This window comes from Microcaecilia unicolor, chromosome 5 (genome assembly GCF_901765095.1).
Source record: "Microcaecilia unicolor chromosome 5, aMicUni1.1, whole genome shotgun sequence".
NCBI lineage: Eukaryota > Metazoa > Chordata > Amphibia > Gymnophiona > Siphonopidae > Microcaecilia > Microcaecilia unicolor.
The window spans coordinates 3,812,626-3,831,622 of record NC_044035.1 but is presented as its reverse complement, the minus strand read 5'-3'; the positions used below and the strand labels follow the sequence as shown (position 1 = coordinate 3,831,622).

General features: G+C 44.4%; 1 protein-coding gene across 5 annotated transcripts in view; it reads right to left on the bottom strand.

The window, feature by feature from the left end:
• ATE1 (arginyltransferase 1) overlaps positions 1 to 18,997 on the bottom strand; it is a 173,522-nt gene that overhangs the window by 146,633 nt on the left and 7,892 nt on the right. For all 5 annotated transcript variants that reach the window (XM_030202595.1, XM_030202594.1, XM_030202596.1 and 2 more), the window contains exons 2-3: positions 15,540 to 15,603; positions 12,713 to 12,775 (exon numbers count right to left, since the gene is read on the bottom strand). In XM_030202595.1, coding sequence (XP_030058455.1) covers positions 12,713 to 12,775; positions 15,540 to 15,603 — 127 coding nt within the window. The remainder of the gene's footprint in view (positions 1 to 12,712; positions 12,776 to 15,539; positions 15,604 to 18,997) is intronic.

The window sequence follows — 18,997 nt, the reverse complement described above, 5'->3', positions numbered from 1 at the left end:
TAGCCAGTGGTCTTTTTGCAACAATGGTGTGATGTGGTCACATCGCTTGCAACCTTCTATTAGTCTTGCTGCAGCATTCTGAATCAATTGGAGTCTGAATCGATGACTGAATTCTACACAGATTGTTTGTTCTATATTTTCCTAGAAATGGGATGTTAGATACTTGTCGTTAACTTTCAATTTCTGGGGTCACGCGATGCCTGCTACCTGAACGGCAGCAAGAAAGTGAGCTCCGTCGTATCTCTGCAAATACCTGCTAATTATACATGTCCTTCCCAGGTTTGCTGATTGTATTAGACTTCCGATTCGATTGGGAAGTGCTCAGGTATAGCTGAGCGTCTCAGAGAGTGTTTTGGGAGAAGGCATGCCCACAACAAGCCAGAGAAGCCTAAAACACAAAAAAGCTCTTCCACTGAAAGCAACTAAGATGGCGGCGGGTCAAGAGTCTCAGCAGGCGACAGAGCGGCAGACAGGAGACTGGGCAAGGGAGATCTCACGGACAGTGGCAACGGCGCTGGAAGACCGGTTAAATGAAATCCAGACAGCAGTGGAGAAGATGTGAGAAATTTGATACTCAGACCCGGAGAATTGAAGAAGTGGAACAGTGTGTGTCGGAGCAGGAAGACGCAACACGTGGCATGGCGTCGTAGATTGTGGATTTACAAAAAGAGGCAGCTTGGAGGAACAAGAGAATAGGAACCGCCGCAATATAACCTTCGGGTCATTGGTCTGCCTGAGTCAGTCCAGGACAGGGAGCTACTATACCAGTTTTTCAGCACATGGTTGCCAAAACAGCTAGGAATAGAAGGCTGTACAAATGGAATGCAATGTGACCATGCACATCGGATTGGACTGCGAGGAAAGCGCGACAGTAAACCGTGTACAGCCATCGCACACTACATAAATTGGCAAGAAAAGGAACAATTGCTGAAAGCTTTCCGTTCTAAGAAGTCGCCATTGGAGTATGAAGGACACCGACTGTTAATGTTTAATGATTATTCAGTCAGAGTAGCACAAATGCACAGAGCTATGGCGCCAACGTGCACTTCATTGCACAGAAAAGGTATTCGTTTCTCGCTTATGTACCCAGCTAAACTCAGAATTTGGCATGCAGGGAAATCGGTCCTGTTCTTGGAAGTCTCGGTGGCTCAGGCCTTCCTGGGCAGTCTTAATAAAGAGGGACAAAGTGAGCCTGCTGAGTGAAGGTAACATCTGATAAGTGATCAGAGCAAATCCACCATGCTGTGTTTTTTTTCTTTCTGGACAGCATCCCACCCAGCAAGCATAAGGTGGGGGAGAGGGAGGTTCTACGGATGTGGATTCCATTGATCTTTTGCTTGGGTTCTCTATCACAGAGGGCCATAAGAACGTTTAGGTTTATGGAGGTCTGTTTCTAGGGGTGAGGTTCAAAGTGTCTGGGGAGACTACTTGGGGAGGAATAATTTCATATTAAGAGAGCAGAGAGGATGCGGGGTGAATAAACTTTTGCTGCGTTGTTCGTGGAGGGGGGAGGGTGCAAGCGCAACTTAAGAGGGAAGAGAGGGTTCATAAGGGGGGGGAGAGAGGGAGGAGGGATGGGGTAGGTATGAATGATATGTTTGAGTGGGAAAGAGAGTATGAGTGGGGGGAACATGGGGTAGTTCTAGTGATCTAATACCAAAAAACTGCTCTAACTGAAAGGTTAATCAGTGTTTATTTGGAGAAAAGCCCTCAGAAACCGTAGGCGAATCGCCTGAAGGTTTTGAGTGTGGTTAAAGATAATCTTATAATGACTTGTAACACACACTATAGTTCGATCATTGGGCTGAAAAACTCCATTTCAAAAAGGGGTCAAAAGAATTATTGATCACCTCAAACAATGAATTTCTTTCAATAAATTTTTTTAAATTTTTGAATTTTATAATACTATTTCAAAAAATGTCCCAACTACACATCAAAAAAAGAACCACCCCAGAGCATAAAAATGTCGTCTATGTACCTCCACCAGTGTAAAATGGCACAATGAAATGGAGAACAGGCAATCCATGTTGATTCAAAATTGGACATGTATAGATTGGCTATTGATGGGGCAATCGCAAGCTCACCTTATTGAGAAGGGAAGCGAGGTTAATTTTTGAATTCAATACTCTAGAACCAAATGGGCTCAACAACGCCATTGATTGGCACAATTTCTATTTCAGTCAGCTGACTGTAGTTAGACGCTGAGGCGCCATTTTGAAGTAATGTAGAAATTTGTTGACAAGTAAGTTTGACCGTGGTGTGAACTCTGGGTGTACAATCATTATTATTTTCTTTCATGGCATGATTTTTGTTTATTCTAGATCTTCAATACATCTCTAAGCACTCCGTTCCTGAAGAAGCCACGTTTCTAGGCGAAACGGGTCCCCGTAGAACGGACAGTGATGAGTGCCCGAGTCTCAACACATTCAAAAGCTAAGTGCTACTTTTTTTGATGTGTAGTTGGGACATTTTTTGAAATAGTATTATAAAATTCAAAAATTTTAAAAAATTTATTGAAAGAAATTCATTGTTTGAGGTGATCAATAATTCTTTTGACCCCTTTTTGAAATGGAGTTTTTCAGCCCAATGATCGAACTATAGTGTGTGTTACAAGTCATTATAAGATTATCTTTAACCACACTCAAAACCTTCAGGCGATTCGCCTACGGTTTCTGAGGGCTTTTCTCCAAATAAACACTGATTAACCTTTCAGTTAGAGCAGTTTTTTGGTATTAGGTTACTTTGTTTGCTCTAGCACACTGCTTTTTGTTCGGTTGGATTATATTTGCGTAGTTCTAGTGATCACTACCGTAAGAGGGGAGGTGGGGGTGGGTAACGCAGTCTGGGAATCATGTTGTTTTCTACTGGGGGTTGTTGTAGCGGGGTTGAAAAAGTCCAGCAGGCTCAGCTGGGAGGCCTGTGGGACGGAAAGGGAGTATGTCACGCTTAACATAGCTCTGTTTACTTGCCATGGCTAATCTAAAATTTATATCTCTTAATGTGGATGGCATACACTCTCCTGTTAAACGCACAAAAATATTAGCATGGTTGAAATCCGAAAAGGATGACATCGCTTTTTTTGCAGGAAACTCACTTGTCCAGCGCTGAGCATGCAAAGTTGAAAAAGGGCTGGTTGGGTGAGGTGGTTAGCTCTTCTTATAACACCAGGCAGCGGGGGGTGGCTATATTAATTCATAAACAACTTCTGATCAACATTCATAAAATAATTCAAGATAGAGAAGGTAGATATGTTATAATGCTAAGTGAACTATGGGGTCGCAAACTAGGCTTTTGTAATTTGTATGACCCTAATGCATACAGCCATAAATTCTTTTCTGAATTAGTGGCTAAGCTGACACCATATTCAGAGTATCAACTCGTTCTGGGGGGGGGGGGGGGGGGGGGGGGGGGGGGGGACTTTAACACTTGTGCCGATCCCACTGTTGATTGTAAACCTGTTAAACCAAGGGGAAGGGCCATTGAGAGCAAGGGTGTCAATTTTATAATACATAAGCTGGGGACATTGGATATGTGGAGGTTACTACACCCACACGACACAGAATTTACATTCTATTCACACCCACATAACACTTACTTTAGATTAGATTATTTCCTTATATCACAATCCCTTTTCTCGGTAGTCAAGGAGGTTCAGGTTATTGACAACTCCTTATCAGATCACTCTGCAATATCGCTTGCTATATCTTACACAGCAGATTTGACAGACAGGGTGTGGAAATTCTCGCCCTCTTTGTATAAAGATTCTGCATTTCAAACATACTTGAAGGAAAAATTGCTAGATTTCCAATCGACCAATGAGACCCCAGACATGGGACCTGTAACTTTCTGGGAAGCCCCCAAAGTAGCATTAAGGGGATACATATTGGCAAATACATCTAGTAAGAAGAAAAAGCTAGAGGCGGAGTTATTACAGTTGTCACAAGAATACCAACCCTTCGCAGGCAACATATGTACCAGTTGGATAAGCCCTCCAAAGATGCTATGATGGAGCTAAGACGCCAGATTGATCAGTTGTTGACCAGTCGGGCGGAAAGAGATATTTACTACCAAAGATTCAAACTGTTTAAGTGGGGTAGGAAGGCGGGGAAACTTTTTGCCAGTTTGGTGTGCCCTTATAAGAAACGTCAGGTCATCACTTACATCAAGGATGGGTCTGGGAGGCGATATCACAAGGAATCCCAAATACAATCTCAGTTCGTCCAATATTACCAATCACTATATGAGGCAAGAGATTTAGATAAAGTGCCGCACGAAAGACTCCTGAAGAAATTGCAGAGTCATGGAATCGGAGGTAGGGTATTATTATGGATTAAGAACTGGTTGAAAGATAGGAAGCAGAGAGTAGGATTGCGTGGACAGTATTCTCAGTGGAGGAGGGTAGTTAGTGGGGTCCCGCAGGGGTCTGTGCTGGGTCCGTTGCTTTTTAATGTATTTATAAATGACCTAGAGATGGGAATAACTAGTGAGGTAATTAAATTCGCCGATGACACAAAATTATTCAGGGTCGTCAAGTCGCAGGAGGAATGTGAACGATTACAGGAGGACCTTGCGAGACTGGGAGATTGGGCGTGCAAGTGGCAGATGAAGTTCAATGTTGACAAGTGCAAAGTGATGCATGTGGGTAAGAGGAACCCGAATTATAGCTACGTCTTGCAAGGTTCCGCATTAGGAGTTACGGATCAAGAAAGGGATCTGGGTGTCGTCGTCGATGATACGCTGAAACCTTCTGCTCAGTGTGCTGCTGCGGCTAGGAAAGCGAATAGAATGTTGGGTGTTATTAGGAAGGGTATGGAGTCCAGGTGTGCGGATGTTATAATGCCGTTGTATCGCTCCATGGTGCGACCGCACCTGGAGTATTGTGTTCAGTACTGGTCTCCGTATCTCAAAAAAGATATAGTAGAATTGGAAAAGGTACAGCGAAGGGCGACGAAAATGATAGTGGGGATGGGACGACTTTCCTATGAAGAGAGGCTGAGAAGGCTAGGGCTTTTTAGCTTGGAGAAGAGACGGCTGAGGGGAGATATGATAGAAGTGTATAAAATAATGAGTGGAATGGATCGGGTGGATGTGAAGCGACTGTTCACGCTATCCAAAAATACTAGGACTAGAGGGCATGAGTTGAAGCTACAGTGTGGTAAATTTAAAACGAATCGGAGAAAATTTTTCTTCACCCAACGTGTAATTAGACTCTGGAATTCGTTGCCGGAGAACGTGGTACGGGCGGTTAGCTTGACGGAGTTTAAAAAGGGGTTAGATAGATTCCTAAAGGACAAGTCCATAGACCGCTATTAAATGGACTTGGAAAAATTCCGCATTTTTAGGTATAACTTGTCTGGAATGTTTTTACGTTTGGGGAGCGTGCCAGGTGCCCTTGACCTGGATTGGCCACTGTCGGTGACAGGATGCTGGGCTAGATGGACCTTTGGTCTTTCCCAGTATGGCACTACTTATGTACTTATGTACTTATGTAGATACAGAGAAAAGGGAGGCCTTTTTTGGGGATTTATCGGTCCCTCAGTTTACTATGGATCAGGCAAAAACTCTGACTAGGCCTGTTTCTGTAAAGGAAATCAGATTGGGAATTAAGGCTTTAAAGTTGACGAAAGCCCAAGGCCCGGACGGTTTCGGCCCAGAGTACTAGAGAATTCTGTTGGATGTGGTGGCGTGGCCACTGGCCGATATGTGTAACAGCTTAGCATCAGGAGGGGTAGACCTCCACCAGAATCTAGCCCATATAATATTATTGCCCAAACCGGCGAAGGACCCCACCCAAGTGGGCTCGTACCGCCCAACTTTCTTGCTTAACCAGGATGTCAAACTTCTAGCAGATATTCTTGTGCGTCAGATGAATAATTGTCTTCCCAGTGTTATACATGAGGATCAGGTGGGTTTTGTTCCAGGAGGGTACGCCTCTATGAACCTCACCTGTGCTTTAGCGGCAATACACACATATCAAGAGAAGGGGAAGACAGAAGCCATCGTGGGGTTGGACATGGATAAAGCGTTTGACAGTATCTCGTGGCAATATCTCTTCTGGGTTATGGAGGTCAGTTTGTTGACTGAATTCAGGTTTTATACGATCGACCACAGACGAGATTATTGGTTAACAACAAACTGACAAGAGTTTCAACTTACAGAGGGGTATCAAATAGGGGTGCCCACTGTCCCCATTGCAGTTTTTGTTAGCCATAGAACCACTTGCAATTAAATTGCGCCAGAGTGATAAGATCCGAGGTCTTCAAGTAGGAGGGCAAGAGATCCGTATCAACTTATTTGCTGATGATATTCTGTTTTAACTTGCAGATGCCCCCTCACATCTAGGGGAAGCATTAACCATGGTTAAGGAGTCTGGAGTTATATCAGGCCTAAGAGTTAATTGTGACAAGTCCAAACTCCTTCCCTTGTCAGGTAGTTATCATAACCCTCGATTTGCGAGTTTGTCTATCCGTCCGGTGAAGCACCCGATGCGATATCTAGGTATTTATCTTAGCACAAACCCGGATGTGGTGTACAGGTGTAATATACTGGATCAGATAAATAAGATCAAGCAACTGTGCTTAAGGTGGATGGACTTACTGATCTCCTTGTGAGGACGGGTAGCGCTGGCTAAGATGATCTTACTCCCTAAATTATTATATCCTTTGCAGACGTCTATTTGGATCAAAAGACAAGATGAGCGTTTACTTCGTTCTGTACTGTGTGCTTTTATATGGAGGCAAAAGGGGTCACGTATAGGACACCAAATATTAATTTTAAGTAGGAAGCGAGGACTTAACTTGCTGGATCTAAGCTTGTACAATGTGGCAGCATTGATGAGAATCGTTTTTGAAGGGCTCGGCGGGCAGTCAAAGTTCACCCCGGATAAATGGTGGGAGAGATTTTGTTCCCCATATTCGTTTATAAATTTAGTACATGCACACCCCCCACCCCCGGGGTTTGGGCACAAAGTTTAATAAGCAATTCAGTTATCTTAGACCCTTGCATTCTGCTTGGAACTGGTGGCGCACCCACCATGCACGTAGCCCTATTGTGTCTCCTTTCCTGCGCTTTGTGGGAAATGTGGATTTTCCGGCTGGTGTGGGCCCTTCAGCATTCCAGAAGTGGGCAAGGTGGGAGTGCAGTACATTAGGTCATATGCTCTTCCCGAGTGAAGACAGTTTTAATTCTTTTTCCCAGGCGAAAGAGCACCGTCAGCTACCAAACACTCACATGCTATACTACATGCAGGCAAGGCATTATTGGCAGCAGGTAAAGGTGAAACACGGGGAGGCATGGACATACGGTAACTTGAATCGGGTGGTCCAGGATATGCCAGAGGCTGGGAATAGACTCTCCACTTGGTACAAGTTGGTAAAAATGACCAGTTCAGAGGGTGGGATTGAGAGTGTTCTTTATCGGTGGAATGCAGAGTTAGGAACACAATATTCCAGTCCACAATTTTACACTCTGTTTACGACACTTTATGAAATGGTTAAGGCTGCAGATTTGCAAGAAACTCAATATAAAATTTTACACAGAACTTGTATTACCTGGGAAAGGAGAGCGAAACTGAAGATGTGGGACTCAGATTTGTGTCTTAAATGTCGGGCAGGGACTGGCAATCTTTTGCACTCTTTTTTGGAATGCCCAAAATTAACTATATGGAACAAGGCTTTCCAAGTCCTTATCAGGGTATTGCAGTCAACAGTGGAAAGGTCATATGCTGCGCTGCTGCTGCTGGAGGAGCAGTCAGAATTGATTGCTCAAGGTTTTTCCCCGCCACAAAGACGATTTCTTTGCATGTCAACTTTGGTAGTTAAAAAAAACGATCTTAGTTAAAAAAAACGATCTTACAGTTCTGGACAAGTGAGGAACCTGTGCCAGATTCATGCTGGGTGGCCAAACAAGGCCTACAATGGGTGGCAGAGCTGGTGGTTGGGAGGCGGGGCTAGTGCTGGGCAGACTTATACGGTCTGTGCCGGGGCTGGTGGTTGGGCGGCGGGGATACTGCTGGGCAGACTTATACGGTCTGTGCCAGAGCCGGTGGTGGGAGGCAGGGATAGTGCTGGGCAGACTTATACGGTCTGTGCCAGAGCTGGTGGTGGGAGGCGGGGTTGGGGGTTGGGAGGCGGGGATAGGGGTTGGGAGGCGGGGATAGGGCTGGCCAGACTTATACGGTCTGTGCCCTGAAGAAGACAGTACAAATAAAAAAGTAACACATATGAATTTATCTTCTTGGGCAGACTGGATGGACCGTGCAGGTCTTTTTCTGCCGTCATCTACTATGTTACAATGAGAACTTATAACCTCACTAAGTCCACTCAACTATGAGCGCACCGCACACCTCCTATAATTACCCTAACAACTCTCTTCCCTCACCCCTTCCTAAGTGCTACACATTACTAATTGTATCCGATATCCTGTTGTGACAATGTTATCAAATCTATGTAAGCCACATTGAGCCTGCAAATAGGTAGGGGAATGTGAGATACAAATGCAATAAATAATAATAATAACAATAAAATGACAGATGTGGCTAACTATGAGTGTATGAGTCACAGAAGATCCCCATACGTGGCTAACAGGCAATACGCCCTTCTACGGCAAAGATTTTTGGGTGAGATTTTGTTCCCAGATTCCCAGTTATTACAAGACTGAGGGGGAGGAGGTATGACTGGGAGGGCAGGGGGGAGGGGGGTATGTATGTATGGTGTTTTGCTAGTTGGGATGTCGGGATGTAGGTTTTTAAATGTCTCTATCATATATCCCCTTTCCCAGTCTGTCCCCATATGTTTTAGGATGTAGACCACTGTAGTAGCTGTTCCCTGGACAGACTCCATCTTGTATTAACTTTTTGAAGGTGCTGTCTCTATAATTGTACACAATATTCTAAATGAAGTCTCACCAGATTTTCTAAAGAGGCATAATCACTTCCTTTTTCCTACTGGCCATTCCTCTCCCCATGCACCCAAGCTTCCTTCTAGCTTTCACCTTAAAATCATCACATACAGTCACCCTCCAAGTTCCGCTTCTCTTTTGTGCACAAAGGTTCTTCACCCCCTAAACTGTACCGTTCCCTTGGGTTTTTGTAGTCCAAGTGCATGACCCTGCACTTCTTAGTATTAAATTTTAGCTGACAAATGCCAGACCACTCTTCAAACTTCATTAGGGTTGTTAATCCTGGTAAAATTATGCCTTACCTGCTGATAATTTTCTTTCCTTTAGTTGCAGCAGATGAATCCAGGAACTGGTGGGTTGTGTCCATCTGTCAGCAAGGGGAGACAGAAATAACGAACAGAAGGAAGTGATACCAGACGGCTAGCTCCTCCTTCATTCAGTAGATGTCTCCTCACAAAGCAGGATCAGATAAGAAGAAATTATTTTCTCACCAACAAAACCCAAAAGAAAATCCTGCCTAAAGAGGGGTTTTATTTTGAGAGAGAACCAAGATAAATCACACAGAAAAAAATCACACGGCGAACAACAGGAGGGATCCTGGATTCATCTGCTGCGACTAAAGGAAAGACAGTTATCAGCAGATAAGGCATAATTTTACCTTCCTTAGCCTTTGCAGCAGATGAATCCAGGAACTGATGGGATATACCAAAGCAATCACTAAAGAGGGTGGAAAGCCGCCACTCCCCAAGACAGAACTGGCAGAGTAAGAACTACAGAAAGAGGCCTGAAGGGCCAGCGCATACACTTCAAAGGCATGTTTAGGGAAGCCTCCAGATGCCGATTCTGCATGTCCGTGAGCGCTGCCCCACTCTCCACCAGGAGGATAGTCTTCTTTTCTCCATAGTCCATAACTACAGGATGAGACATCGCCTTGGCCACCTTCAAACCCCCCTCAGGATCGGCCCACTGGGCCGAAATAAGCTCTTGAATGGCCTCATGTACAAGAAAGGACTTAGGCATCTTTCTCGTATTGGCCATTTTGGGGTTGACCATGGCTGCAGCTTGCGCCTCCAGGTCAGCAATATTCAAGGCCTCTAAGGGACTAGAGATGAGCAAAGGCAACTAATCTCTATGAAACAGGCGCACCGCAGAAGGCTCACCAGACTCCTCCTGGACTACCTCGATGTCCTCCAGCTTGTCTACGAGGGACGGGCGCAAGGACTTCCCAGAGAGCATAGACAGAGAAGGGAGACAACAACGACCCCACCTCAGACACTCCTTTTGAGAGCTGGATCCTCCAAGGAAGATTGGACAACCAAGCCCACATCTGGCGAAGAAACCCCCTGGGGAGGAACACCAGAGAAAAGGTGCTGAGACATGGCTCTCTTGAGTAAGTAAGCCTGGCGCATCAAAATGTGAGGAGAAAAAAATCCCCCAGGCCAACAGACTGCAACAAACCCCGTAGAAGCACCCAAAGAACAGGGCCCCCTCGTAGACGCACTCAGAACCGCTAGAGGCCTGAAGAATCAGAAGCCGCCACCAACTTAGAGGCAGGAACCGTGTCATAGGGCACCTGCAAAATGGCGCGCAACCCTGCCGTGTCAGCACAGGAAACAGACTGTTCGGGAAAGAGAGAGAGTGAGAGCGAGAGAGTCGCCATTCCCCACCAAGGCCTCCGAGCACCCAGCCACACAAATCCCTGCTGCAGAACGCCTCTTGCCACAGTGGGAACATCTTTTAACCCAAACGTGCACTGCACCACCCTTGCGCCAAAAACAACAGGCAAGGCACTCACCCAGAGAAGCAGCACACAGGCCGAAGGCAGCAGCACTGGGAAGAACAGAGACCACCACACTGCTGGATTCCTCTCTGTAGTCCTCTTTCTTTCTTTTTTTTAATTGTGCAGAGGTTTAAAGCAAAGTAGCTCTCCTATTTTGGGTTGGGTTTTTTTTAATGGTGAGGAAAGCTACAGCTCACAAACCAGCACAACAAACCCTGGGAGGCAGGGGACCACGAGGTGAGGCAGGGACCCAGGACACTGAGTATGCCCCCAAAGCCGGCTCCACTAACCAAACACCCCTAAACTCAACTGGCCGGAAGGACCCAGGAGATGCCCTAACAGAAGAATCCAGGAGCTGCTGAAAAGCCGTCTACCACCTGCTGGAGATAGAAATATACCGAATGAAGGAGGAGCTAGCCGTTTTGTATCACTGCCTTCAGTTTATCTCTATCTCCACTTGCTGGTAGACAGACACAAAGCCCCAAAAATGGCTTCCGAGAACAACACAACATCCACCATGTAGTGAGGGGGAAAGATATGCAGCGTCAAACACACTGCTGCCTTGCAAATATCCGCTGGAGACAATAAGGTAGTTTCCGCTCAGGATGGATCATTTGTGGTACATCAAGTGTTGCAAATAGTCTTCTGGCTCACCACCTTGACCTCGTCTCCTCTCCCTCTTGTATCCACTCCTGACTGTTTTTTTTTAATATTGTAAACTGTAGTGTTGCTTAAACAGATCATTTGCAGTACATCAACCACTGAAAATAAATAAATGTCACTTTAAGCCTCGTAGAATAAGCCCACAGGCACATAAGCTGATGCGAGTCTCCTTCAGCCATCTAGCAATTGTGGGCTTGGAGGCAGAGACCATAAGGCCAAGCCTTTGATTACTAAAAAGCATTGTCGATTTGTGAAACTTAATCGTGTCTTTCAGATATCTGAGGACTCTACACTTCAAGGAAGAATACTGAGCCTCCTCGTCCTCTCTGCAAAAGGACAGAAACTTCACAGATTGGTTGAGATGAAATGCTGATACCACTTTTGGAATAAAGAAATGAACCATACATAGGAAGACCCCCGCCTCCGAAAAATGGAGAAAGGAATCCCGACAAGTGAAGCTCCGAAACCATATGTGCCAACACAACAGCCACCAAGAATGCTGTCTTTAGCATAAGATCTTTCAAGGCGGCCTTCTGGAGTGGCTGAAAAGGAGGTTTCTGAAGATCCTAAAGGACTAAATTAAGGTTCCACTCTAGACATGGCTTACGAAAGGGAGACCGCAAGTAGCCTGCTCCCCCGAGAATCGAACAATATCCGGGTGAGCCCCTCAAGAGACGTCCTTCTGTAGTCGACCCCTGAAGCAGGTCAAAGCTGCAACCTGATCTTTTAGCGAACACAACGCCAATCCTTTTAGAAGGCCTGCCTGGCCAAAACTATAGGGTGTGCGTGTTCCGACCAGATTCTCTGGCACAAAGGCACGATCTGAGGCCTGAACAGTAGGACCTTCTAGCCTGGAACCACTGCTCTCCAACGTAAAAACCTCTCCAATGTTTCCTCCTCCACCATCACCACCTTGGCCGAAGCCTAATCTGGTGAAGATACTCAGACAATCATAGTGAAGCCAACTTAACAGGTTGCAGTGGGAAACCTTGGTCCACAATTCTGTCGTATCACAGAGAGACCTCCTCTCTGGACTGATGTGATCTGGGTCCATTCCTTAAGAGAATCAGGTCCCAAGCTCTTTAGCTGAGGAAGGGAGCCCCAGAAGCTCTGACATCTTCCTGCTTCCTGACTAGGAACCGACAGAAATGGGAGTGCAATCCCAGGTGCAGACAATGACTAGCCTCGTGGACTTTGTGCATGTTGCTCTCAGACAACATGATAAGAAACTTGCATTGCTGCTGTTCTTTGGTTTGAGTGAGTGAGAGAGAGTGAGTGTGAGTGTGATAATAGATAACATCAGCTTATAGCATGATCCATCCTGTACACATTTTACAAGCAGAAAAATAACACAGTAATGCCAGGCCTCACCTAACTGTATACTGAGGACAACATGTCTGATTCATCAATGGTTTGTAGACATACTTTCCACTCCTAAAAATCAAAAGAGAATTAAAAACATTTTCATCGTAAGCACTTAAAAAAAAGTATTACAAGGACATGTGGGTATTTAATAACATCTGTTCCTAACTCAAGTTTTACTAGTCTAACATTATATGATGTATTTGACTTTCCATTAAAATATTTTGAACATGTTCATGCTTTTCTTATTGTTACGTAAGCCACATTGAACCTGAGTTGTACTTGGGCTAATGTGGGATATAAATGTCATTTCTTCAAGTCTAGCCTTTCTGAATACAAAGAATTCTATTTGAACTTTACCCACATCCTTTTCTTAATCTCGTTTCGTCCTTTTTTTCATCTAGTCCTAATTATGCTCTCTCCTACCCATCCTTAATTATTTATTTGTCCTTTAGATAGTCTAAATCCCTGGTTATTTACTGCACATGTATTAATTTGCTTCTTGAAGTTATTGCAATTTGTGTTATATTCTGTACATTATTATGTTTTATTCACTTATTGTTTGTTTGTGAGCCACATTGAACTTGAGTCTATTTCAAGCTAATGTGGGGTATAAATGTCATGAATGAATGAATGAATGAATAAAATTTCTCTGGGTAAGTTAACTTTTTTACTACTCTCTGCTTTGGTGATTTAAAGGTTAGGTTTAAAAGAATTAAGGTAGGTTTACTGATAAAAGACAGTTAGAATTTAAAAAAGCAAACCTTATTAACTAGTCTCCCTACCTTTTTCCACATAGTTTTTAAAAACTTGAACCACAGGATACAGAATTAACAGATAGCCTCTAGAGGAACAGCAGAATCTAGTTCAGTCTTTATACACACACACCCACCCTCCCCAACTCCCACCCACCTCTAACATCTCTTCATTTATAGTATTAACTAATAGTCAATTATTCTAATTCGGATAACAAGTCAGGAGTGTTCATCAGAGTTTCAATTACATTTAATTACTTTCTAAAAAGAAAACACTAAATAAATCACACAATATACCCTACAATCTTAAGGTTCTTTATATTAATCTAATATCCCTAGTACTTTAAGAAATTTTAAAAAACACAATAATACTATGATGCAGACAGCAAGAGGGGTGTTATCCAGTTTTTTGCACTGTCACGTGTATGATTATTTCCCAGTTGGCAAGAGGTTATATGTGCGTGCTCGATGCAAAGAGTTCATAGCTCTCAGAGAACAAATCTGTTCTCTTGGGGCTAGAGTAGCAGACTTGGAGGAGCTGAGGGAGACACAAAGGCACATAGAGGAGGCCTACAGGGACGTTGTAGAGAAGTTCCACTTCCAGTCTAGTAGCCCCTGTGCTGCCTTGGAGGAGAGAGGTTTCCTAGAAGGAAAGCATCACTCTGGTGAAGTAAGATGTAATCCTGTAGACAGGACCTGCTCACCAGGGGATCCAAATCATAGTTACCTGACGCTAGGGTCCACCTTAGGAGTCAACACTCAAGAAAAAGATCTAGGTGTCATTGTAGACAATACGCTGAGATCTTCTGCCCAGTGTACGGCAGTTCCCAAATAAGCAAACAGCATGCTGTGAATTATTAGGAAAGGGATGCAAAATAAGACCAAACATATTATAATGCCTGTGTATTGCACTATGGTGCACTATGGTGCGATCTTACCTTGAGTATTGTATCCAATTCTGGTCATACCAGAGAGAAAACCAAAGCACAAGCAGCTTTCAAGATTGGGGGTGTCAGCTCTAATTTTATTGGACAGACCTGACATGGACCGTGTTTCAGCAAAACTGCCTGTGTCAGGGGTCTTGAAACCGTGCACAATGTCCACAAAATGCATTAAATTGCAAAGAGGCACTGCTCAATCTAATGATGCTAAAAGATGCCAATAATTACCACTAATACAGCTAGATTGTAAATATCCAACAAAACCGCGCTGATACTCGACCAGGAACCGGCAGAGTAAAGTCTAAATAATGGTAATTACTGGCATCTTTTAGCGTCTTCAGATTAAGCAGTCTCTCTTTGCAATTCTACGCATTTTGTGGATACTGTGCACTGTTTCAAGACCCTGACGCAGGCAGTTTTGCCAAAACACGGACCGTGTCGGGTCTGTCCATTAAAATTTGGGCAGACACCGCCAATCTTGAAGGCTCCTTGTGTTTCTGTTTTCTGCTCAATTCTGGTTGCCGTATCTCAAAAAAGGATAGCAGAATTAGAAAAGGTTCAAAGAAAAGAGAGAAAAATGATAAAGGGGATGGAACTCCTCCCATCTGAGGAAAGGTTAAAGAAATAACGGCTCTTTAGCTTGGAAAAGACACAGCTGAGGGGGGACATGATTGAGGTCTACAAAATCCTTAGTGGAGTAAAATGAGTAGAAGTGAATCGATTTTTTTACTCTTTCAAAAAGTGCAAAGACCAGGGGACGCTCAATGAAATTACATGGAAATACTTTTAAAACAAATAGGAGGAAATATTTTTTCACTCAAAGAATAGTTAAGCTCTGGAACTCGTTGCCAGAGGATGTAGTAACAGTGGTTAGTGTGTCTGGGTTTAAAAAAGGTTAGACAAGTTTCTGGAGGAAAAGTCCATAGTCTGTTATTGAGATTGACATGGGGGAAGCCACTGCTTGCCCTGGGATTGGTAGCATGGAACGTTGCTACTAATTGGGTTTCTGCCAGGTACTTGTGACCTGGATTGGTCATTGCTGGAAGCAGGATACTGGGCTAGATGGACCATTGGTCTGACCCAGTATGGCTATTCTTATGTAATGAGGAAGGTCCCTTGCATCTCTTGTACTGCACTCACCTTCGCCATCCACGGTCTATGAGGTCCTGGTAGTCCTGAGCAGTCATGGCATGTGCCCACATTCCTGTAAGAAGCAGAAAGAGCTCATTCAGCTGTTCATAGGCTACATCCAAGACAGGTGTACCCACCCAGTCATACCCAACTCCTCTGAACCCTTTGAGAATAGCATTCACTAAACAACCAAAGCACAAGGCCAGCATTGCTGAAAATGATGATTGTCTCATAAAACCTCAGGACCCCAGAAGCTAGCCAGAGAAACTCTCATATATTGCAAAGGCAACAATTAAGAAAACAGACAAACCATAGCATTACCACAATGTGCTCTCATATCCTTTTATTGGTGTTTACCATAAAGTCATTACAAGATTTTTTGTTGTTGTTACATTTGTACCCCGCGCTTTCCCACTCATGGCAGGCTCAATGCGGTTTACATGGGGCAATGGAGGGTTAAGTGACTTGCCCAGAGTCACAAGGAGCTGCCTGTGCCTGAAGTGGGAATTGAACTCAGTTCCTCAGTTCCCCAGGACCAAAGTCCACCACCCTAACCACTAGGCCACTCCTCTCTTGCTCTGAAATGTTCTCGTTCCTGAGAGGATATTTAAAGACTTTGAAAGCTCCTCCTCCTCCACAGCCACTCCTATAACAGACCCTCAAAACCAGCCTACTCACTAGCCAGCCATTTGTTCCCCACTTTGCCTGGAGCTGGCACTGCTGCAGAGGATGAGCTCACAACCCCTGCAGCAGGAGAGGACTTTACAGGAATGGCTTAAGGGAGAGCTGGTGGCTGGATTCATAGCCCATAACTGCACGGGTTCCAGAAGAAGCTGTGGACTATCACTGTTTGACCATACTAGTATACTGGAAGGAGGACTTAGAGATATAAAATTACGGGGAAATCCCTGGGCAATTGTTAATGAAGGCTCATAGCATCAAAATGAAGTGGAAGCCTGAAAGTTGTAGGATGGACTGTTTGGCTCAAACAAAAAAGGGTTTCTAAACCATCCACAGCTGAACCATGAACTGTAGCCAGAAAACACAAAACAAAACAAACATAAAATAGGATTTAAACCATAGGCAATCTAAGAGGAAATTGGAGAGTCATGGGATAGGAGGTAGTGTCCTATTGTGGATTAAAAACTGGTAAAAGATAGAAAACAGAGAGTAGGGTTAAATGGTCAGTATTCTCAATGGAGAAGGGTAGTTAGTGGGGTTCCCCAGGGCTCTGTGCTGGGACCATTGTTTTTTAACATATTTATAAATGATCTAGAGATGGGAGTAACTAGTGAGGTAATTAAATTTGCTGATGACACAAAGTTATTGTGTTATCCACCCCAGGATATTGAGGGAGCTCAGAGAGGTTCTGGTGGGTCCTCTTAAAGATTTGTTTAATAAATCCTTGGAGACGGGAGAGGTTCCGAGGGATTGGAGAACGGCGGAGGTGGTCCCTCTTCACAAAAGTGGTGATAGGGAAGAAGCTGGAAACTACAGGCCGGTAAGCCTCACTTCGGTTATTGGAAAAGTAATGGAAGCCATGCTGAAGGAAAGGATAGTGAATTTCCTGGAAGCCAATAAGTTGCAAGATCCGAGACAACATGGTTTCACCAAAGGAAAATCGTGCCAAACGAATCTCATTGAATTCTTTGATTGGGTAACTGGAGAATTGAATCATCGGCATGCTATAGACGTAATCTACTTAGATTTTAGCAAAGCTTTTGACACAGTTCCCCACGGGAGGCTCTTAAATAAACTCGATGGGCTGAAGATAGGTCCCGAAGTGGTGAACTGGATTAGGAACTGGTTGACGGACAGACGACAGAGGTTGGTGGTAAATGGAGTTCGCTCAGAGGAGGGAAAGGTGAGTAGTGGAGTGCCTCAGGGATCGGTGCTGGGGCCGATTCTGTTCAATATATTTGTGAGTGACATTGCCGAAGGGTTAGAAGGTAAAGTTTGCCTATTTGCGGATACTAAGATTTGTAACAGAGTGGACACCCGGGAGGGAGTGGAAAGCATGGAAAAGGATCTGAGGAAGCTAGAAGAATGGTCTAAGGTTTGGCAATTAAAATTCAATGCGAAGAAATGCAAAGTGATGCACTTAGGGAGTAGAAACCCACAAGAGACTTATGTGTTAGGCGGTGAGAGTCAGGTACTGAGGGGGAGAGGGATCTTGGGGTGATAGTATCCGAGGATCTGAAGACGACGAAACACTGTGATAAGGCGGTGGCCGTAGCAAGAAGGTTGCTAGGCTGTATAGAGAGAGGTGTGATCAGCAGAAGAAAGGAAGTGTTGATGCCCCTGTATAAGTCGTTGGTGAGGCCCCACCTGGAGTATTGTGTTCAGTTTTGGAGGCCGTACCTTGCGAAGGATGTTAAAAAATAGAAACGGTGCAAAGAAAAGCTACGAGAATGGTATGGCATTTGCGTTCCAAGACGTATGAAGAGAGACGCTGACCTGAACATGTATACCCTGGAGGAAAGGAGAAACAGGGGTGATATGATACAGACGTTCAAATATTTGAAAGGTATTAATCCGCAAACAAATCTTTTCCGGAGATGGGTAGGCGGTAGAACGAGAGGACATGAAATGAGATTGAAGGGGGGCAGACTCAGGAAAGATGTCAGGAAGTATTTTTTCACAGAGAGGGTGGTGGATGCTTGGAATGCCCTCCCACGGGAGGTGGTGGAGAGGAAAACGGTAACGGAATTCAAACATGCGTGGGATATACATAAAGGAATCCTGTGCAGAAGGAATGGATCCTCAGAAGCTTAGCCGAAATTGGGGGCGGAGCAGGTGGAGGGAAGAGGGGTTGGTGGTTGGGAGGCGAGGATAGTGCTGGGCAGACTTATAAGGTCTGTGCCAGAGCCGGTGATGGGAGGCGGGACTGGTGGTTGGGAGGCGGGGAATCCTGCTGGGCAGACTTATACGGTCTGTGCCCTGTAAAAGACAGATACAAATCAAGGTAAAGTATACTCATATGAATTTATCTTGTTGGGCCGACTGGATGGACCATGCAGGTCTTTTTCTGCCGTCATCTACTATGTTACTATGTTGTTAACGACTTATACAGGGGCATCAACACCTCCTGCTGGTCACACCTCTCTCTATACAGCCTCTATATAGACTCTAATCGTCTCATTTTGCCTCCCCCTATCAGGCTCATTATCAAACAACCTGGCAATCTGCCTTCTTGTTTATTGCCCCAAAACTTTGGAATGACCTGCCATCTAAGGTTCATTCTGAGTTGTCTTTTGTTAAATTTAAGCCTTTATTAAAAACCCATTTTTTTCATTGTGCATTTGGTGGTCCATTAGCGGTACATAAGTTGTGAACTGAAGATGCTCCTGTAACCTGTGAAATATAATGTTATGATTATTTTACAAGTTGATTTTATTTTACCCTGTTTCTTGCCTTCATCTTACCTTTACACTTCTATACCTGATGTTCCTTTCCTTATTTTGTTG